This window comes from Cornus florida, unplaced genomic scaffold (genome assembly GCF_030987335.1).
Source record: "Cornus florida cultivar Cherokee Brave unplaced genomic scaffold, ASM3098733v1 CherokeeBrave_3.0.0_Hap2_Chr01, whole genome shotgun sequence".
Taxonomy (NCBI): Eukaryota; Viridiplantae; Streptophyta; class Magnoliopsida; order Cornales; family Cornaceae; genus Cornus; species Cornus florida.
Genome location: NW_026775571.1, coordinates 48,563,664 through 48,570,664, shown reverse-complemented (window position 1 = coordinate 48,570,664; position 7,001 = coordinate 48,563,664). Strand labels below are relative to the sequence as shown.

Genomic DNA, 7,001 nt, shown 5'->3' with positions numbered 1-7,001 from the left:
ACTTATGTGTAGTCATGCATACTTTATGCTTTAGCTAAGGCTTAATGTCATATCTCTCTTTCATCTTGTGCTATATTGCCTTAGATTGCATGATTTGATTATTCTTATTCCATTTGATATTTGATGTGAGTTTGCTAGTGTGGTATTTAAGTAGGTTGTTGATTCTAAGTTTGGGGGAGACGTCTTTCGAATTGAATCGCCGGGCTTCATGTCTTTTCCACCACGGTATACTCTTTCCATCTTTTCCATTGTTCTCATTGCATATTGAGGACAATGTGCGGTTTAAGTTTGGGGGTAAGGTGTCTTTGTTGCATTCTACTTAAGTTTGAGACTTAAATGCATGATTAAGATTTGAGATTGATGTTAGCGATGATTTTGATTTTTTGAGGACTATATTACTTAAAATTTAAAAATTGCATGAATTGAGAGTTCAATACTCCTTGTATGCCTTGTAGGTGCCATTTAGGAGTAAATTTTTCAAAAAATTGATATCTTGCTTACACTTGTGGTCCACATCATCTTGATTCTGTGATTGTTTTGAGATTCACTTTGGGATTCTACACTAGCACAGGTGCACACTAGCATTCATTTGTGGGGTACATGCTTTGTTGATTATTGAATTGGTTATATCCCAATTGGACTAGTAGTGCATTGGAAGCTTTTATTCTTGATAAAGGTGGATAACAACCCCTTTTCACTAAGTAGCCGAGATTCTAGCCTTATCAAGCACTGAACTTCTTGCGCCGAAAAGTGGAGGTCCCAAACTCTAGGTTAATAATTGAAAAAAAAAAAAAATTGAATATATAAAAAAAAAAAAAAAAAGAAGAAGAAGAAAAGAAAAAGAAAAATTTGCAAAAGTAATAAAAAAGTGAGGACTTCTGCCAAGAAGTGAGAAGTGGGAAATGATTAGATGGAGGTTGTCTTGATTTGTAGTCTAGTTGATTTGAGCTTGTAAGTCCGTAGGGGTGTTTGAACACCTAATGCCCTAAACCTGTCTGGTTTAGGAGTCATTGACCTAACGCTCGACCTCATGAATCGCTAGAAAGCTTAATAGATCAACACATTGCACCATGCTTCCATCTTTGATCCTTAGGATTAGAAAAAAAAAAAAAAAATGATGAGTGAAAAGAATAAGTGCACCTAGATCAATAAAGCTTTAATAAAAAGTCCACTTTTTGTCTAAATGATCGGTATGAGATTTGTGTGCTAGTTTGAGGGTAAGGATGTGATCATTTCTTTAGTTGGCTAAGATAGCAACATATTTGATGCCGGTCCACTCAAAAAGGATTCTAGAGTTGTTTTGATTTGCATGATCATTGTCTTGATGTGTGGTGGACCATACTTGCTTGCTCGATGTTAAAATTTTGGGAGATTGTTAAGAAATGGTTGAAAAATTGCATACTTGAAGTAGTTTTCTCCCAATGTTTGTTTGCAATATTGGTGCCTCTTTTGAAAGAATGAGCTTAATATTTGTGGGTATCATTTCTGGAAACCCTCACGAGACTTCATTCGTCCACTAGAGGTAACCTAGGGGTTTAAAAGGTTTGTTGCATGTGCGAAGTGCAATTGTGTTCCCTACGAAAGTGGTGTTATCCATTTATTGCTTTCTAGTTGTAGTTGTTTAGTTGTTCATTTCATTTCTTTACTTCATAGTTCATTGTTAGGGACTAGCAATATTTAAGCTTGGGGGTGTGATGAGCGCTGAAAAGTACACTTTTAAACCCCTTAAGCTTGAGTATTCTAGAACCTTTATCTATCTTATTTTCCCATTTTAGTACTTATTTGTGTTTTTGTCTATTTCAGGTCAATAATGTTAAAATGGGCTAAAAATGGTTTCTTAAGGCCTTTTTGGAGACAAACTAAGTCTTAGTGATGATCCGGAGCGAAAGGAGGCTGATTTGGAGCAAAAAGAGGCTGATCCTGAAAAGCTGCCAAGTGAGATCAATCATGAGATCGATCGCAGAAAGTGAGATCGATCAAAGTTGGATCGATTGAAAATTAAAGTTGGATTGATCGAACTTTTCTGTGATCGATGGTGATGCTCTTCCTCTAAGTGTGCACAAAATAATGCACAACACCTTGAGATTGGAAAGTAGTGTCAAGTGGGCATCATAGTTGAATTTATAAACCACTAAACACCTATACTATGTAGTATGAGTGAGAAGGGGTCGTCCCAAGGGATTAGAGTTGTACTTGAATGTGAAAATGAAACTAGGGTCAGTAGGTCGAGTGATCAACAAATGGTTGGTTGGTCAAGCAAACTAGAGAGCAACTAAATTAAACTAAGTGATTGAATGTAACAAGAGTAAGCGAGAGAGAGAGAGAGATCATAGGGTTTAGAGGTCACCACCAAGCAATGCTTTTCTACACTTCCAACTAGTGACTAAAGAGGGTAAAGTGTGTTACAATATTTGTGTGTATGTGCTTGGTTGATTCAATTAGCAGGGGTGACCAATTTAAGCATACATTGTCTAATCAAGATGTGAAAAGCACAATATATCTAGCAATTAAGTATATATTGTCTAAATAGCATGTGAGAAGCACAACATATCTAGCAAGTCATTAATCCTTCCATTAAGTTCACAAGCCAAACACACCACAAGGTTAGAGACATATGCTACTTGCATTCAAAAGTATGGAACATCAAACAACTAGCATGGATTGTCCTCTCATCTAACAATTATGTTATCACTACACTACAATTAAACTAGTGGCATGAAATTAAATTAACTAAGCTAAGGGAGAGGCATAATCCATCAAGAAGTGAGCATAGACCATCTAAAAAATCACAAGAGCATTCATTTAAGCACAATGTTTTGACAATCCCTAAACCCATAGCATTAATACACATAGACATGCATTAATTACACAAGAAATAGAGGTAAACATATGAACATCTATTCTAGCATACATAGACATATGGATAGAATGAGATGATTGATTGGAAGCATTAAACCACATAAATCATTGAATAAACAAGATATATATGTATAAAAGTGTCAAAACATTAACTACAACACTAATCCCTCAATAATACACAAGATTATGATATAGAAAGCATGCTTGGGGCTAACTCTAGCCCCAAGAGGATGTCTAGCCACTCATGGTGATGATGCTCTAACCCTCAAGGGCTAACTTCATGGTTGAAATCTGCTCCTTGTTGATGAAGAGTCTCCAATGGTGTCTCTAGCTTCCTCCTCCTCTAAGCTTCCTCTCCAAGAGATGATATGAAAGTAATGTTGGCTCCCCTTCTTGAAAAAGCAATCCTTATCCTTATATAGGTAGGTCAAAATGACACCCAAAATAAGCTGGGGTCATGCACATAATATTCCCTAAAGATTGGATAAAGGACAACTTTCAATGAGATGGAATTTTAACTTTTTCGCACTAGAGGAAGTTCGATTGATCGAAAGTAAGTGAGATCGATCGAACTTAGGCTGGATCGATCCAACTGGCTGAGTTTTTGGAAAAAGATAAATCCGAGATATTTATGAGAGATGTTTATGGGAAAAGGACAAAAGTGGATAGTGGGTGGTACAGTTGTGGATATGATCAATCATTTGAATAAGGACAAATTTGTTCGATCGATCGAAGGATGGTGTTGAATCGATAGAACTTTATGCTTTTGGGTCAAGGCTTAGATTTATCTTGAAGTGCTGAGATCGATCATTATTCGATCGATCGAACCTTGAACTTGGATCGATCGAACTTTGCTGCTTGCCACCTTTGGCTTCATTTGCTTCATTCTTTCTCCACTTTGCTCTTTTCTTTGATTAATCCCAGAATTGCTTCAATTAAGCTCTTATTTGGCTGAATTAGCTTATTTTCGGGATAAGTGCCTGAAAATGGAAATAATACGAAATCAATCTAAAATGGTAAAGTAAGATAGATAAAGGTACTAGAATGCCTAAGCGTAAGGGGTTTAAATGCGCACTTTTCAATGCTCATCAATCGATCGAACTTTTTCTCTGATCGATCAAACTTTTGCTGGCAGTGACCTGTCTAATTCCCGTGCGCGCCTAAAAGTCCACCTACCACATAGTACGAGATTAGATATTTTTAGAGCTATATTCCTGACTTAGTGACTAAGAAAAGGACCTTCTATATAAAGGGAAGTGACCCATTTTGTAAATAAGCTTTTATCATTTTATTTTTTACATTGTAATTTATATTTCTCTCTTTAGTAAAGTTAGAGATCAGGGTTAGAAGAAAAGAGGGAAGTAGAGGCACGTCTCAAGACCCATCTCTAGATCCACTCTCTCTCTATCTCTAGAGCTTCAAAGAAGAAGAAGAAGAAAAAAAAAAGAAGATGGACCCATGTTTGGAGCTTGATTTCATGACCACATCTACCTCCTCCATGATTGGCTAGATCTATACTTAGGGCTTGGATAAGCCTCAAGTCTTGTGTAATTTAAACCCTTGTATTTTTATTTTTGGGGATTTATATATATTGTTGTGATTAGTGCTCTAGCCTTGTGAATTTAATGAATCTTGGTCCATTTCTATAATTTCTATGGTTTAATTCTTCCATTAATTCTTTAGTTTATTTATGTGTCTATGTGTGATTAAATTAGGAATTATGTCTCACATGATTCATATGATTTAATTCTTCCTATTGATTCTCTTTGTAATTACATGTTGTCTTATGTGTGATTATTTGGGAATTGATCTCTACACTAGTTTTTCTATATTAATTGTATGTCTATGTGTGGTTGATTGAAAATCTAGTGATGGCTAGGCATGGGTTTTCATTGAATGGGTTTGTCAATTAATTTGATGGTTTATACTTATGCTTGATGGGTTGTTCTACAATTTAATTCATGCTTGTAGGTAAGTAGACAATCTATGCTTGCTTAGATATTCCATGGCTTATTATTGCAAATTCCATGATTCTCTAGATTGATGTGTGCTACAATTGTTGCTACTTAGATGGGTCATGCTTAAAATTGATAGGTTGTGCTACACTTAGTTTAGGTAGACAATTCATACATAAATTAGATGGTCCATGCTTAATATTGCAATTGGTAGTCGCATTTTGTTCATAACAATATACTCCCCATTAATGGAAAGCAAGTGGTTAATTACACGAGCTTAGTGGAGATTCCAACACCCTAAGTCCTCTATTCATATATCTTAAATCCCTATCTCTAATTAGTTTTATTTCACTTTCATTTTAATTAATTACTTTATAGAGTAATCAACCAATCTCTATCTTTTGCAATCAATTAATACATTAAAGTTGAAGTTAAATTCCAACACGTATAATCCCATGGGACGATCCCTACTCACTCTTACTATGTTAGTAATAGTGTTGGTAGTGGTTTTTATAAATTTAAATTTGACCTAAAAGGCTTTTCTTGAACCACACATTCACTACATTATTTTGACGTGGACAAGCGGCCTCGTCATCTTTCAATCTCTGTCAGCCGAAAGCACTGATCTATTCTCAAACTTTCCAGCAATTCTAGATTTCTAAGTCCTTCAATCTCTGTCAGATTAGTACAAAGTTCTATTCTCAAACTCGTCAATGATTTTAGTTTGCCAAGCCCTTGAATCTTTTTCAGATTATAGCACTCAGAAAGTCGCAATTCCAATAAGAGCTTCAAATTTGACAGATCCGGTAATCTTTCTAATGATGGACCACCAACAATATATAATCCAACCAGATTGGGAGGTAAACCCAATATACATTGAAGTTCTTCGCATGATTGTAGATTGAGGAATTTGAGCTAAGAAAGGGCATCAATCTCTTTCGGTAGGGTCATAATATTGCTCCATCCAAAGTCCAACCTCTGCAATTTGGATGATTTAGCAATATCACTTAAAATTATCTGATTCATGTTGTCAGGAATCTGATAACACCGCAGGGATTGTAGATTAACTAGATTTACAAGATTAGGGGTAACATGCAATCCCCACAACTCTACATGCAGAAATTGTAAACTTGAGGGAAGCTCTGGCAATGCTTCGACATCATCACAGTTTCCTAAGTGAAGGGTACGAATGCTTGTTGGTAGGCTTCGAATTCCTGTAGAATAAAAGCTGCTTAAGTATCTTAAACATGATAATCTCCTCTCCCAATGCAACTTGGAATGTTACCTGTCAATCTAGAACAATGTGCATCTATAATTTCCAGCTTCTTTAACGTCCTAATTTCATCAGGTAGCTCCCGTATTTTAGTGGATGAAATGTCAAGCATTTTTAAGTTACTTGCCATCTATTTACAAGATACATAAAAACATAGAAACAATCATACATATGTTCCAATATGTATGTATGTATGTATGTATGTATGTATGTAATGGGAGATGAGAAATGAATTGAGATTAAGAGAGTAGAGATTTTAAAATATATGTAGTATATACCTTAATTTGACTCCAACCATTCTAGTTCTCTGGGATCGTACTACCGCTTAGATCAATTATGACTAGTTTCTTCATATGAAAATTGGTTGCTTCAAAATGCAGAGGGGAATTTTGCCAACAAAGCCATCTTAAGTTTAATAAGCGATGCTTGAAATCCCTAACAACAAGTTCAGCTCCATCTATTTAGAGATACCGCAGTTTAGATCATTCTGTGAATTTGTCATACTCACATGTCATTCCAGCAACATCAAGATTTAGGAGTTGGACCTTTTCAGTTACCTATCAGTGAAAAAAATCATAAAAATAAGTAAGCAAATAAAAGAAACGATTTGCCACGTGCTAAAAAAGGAATTATTAATATTAGATATCGATTATTATTCTTATTTTTTTAAAAAAAATACCCATTCTTAATGACTTCTCTATTGAGTGTGCGCAGCGGAATGGTTGTGCAATATATTATATGGATAGATAATCTAGGGAGATGGTAAATAGATTCAACTTGCTCTTTTATCTAATTTTTACTTATTTTAATTTTACCGAAATAAAACTAAAATCAAACCACAAAGCAAAAATAAAGTGCAAGTAAAGTAAATAGAGTTCGAGAGATGACACCAGGATTTTATCGAGGAAACCCCA

At 35.2% G+C, this 7,001-nt stretch overlaps 1 protein-coding gene across 1 annotated transcript; it reads right to left on the bottom strand.

Moving 5' to 3' along the window:
* Window positions 1-5,729: 5,729 nt before the first annotated feature.
* On the bottom strand, window positions 5,730-6,217 carry LOC132271764 (uncharacterized). Its single transcript, XM_059773238.1, has 2 exons — window positions 6,100-6,217; window positions 5,730-6,028 (listed from the first exon to the last, which is right to left on the bottom strand). Exons 1-2 carry the CDS (start codon window positions 6,215-6,217, stop codon window positions 5,730-5,732), a joined length of 417 nt encoding a protein of 138 aa, XP_059629221.1.
* Between the last annotated feature and the right edge of the window lie 784 nt (window positions 6,218-7,001).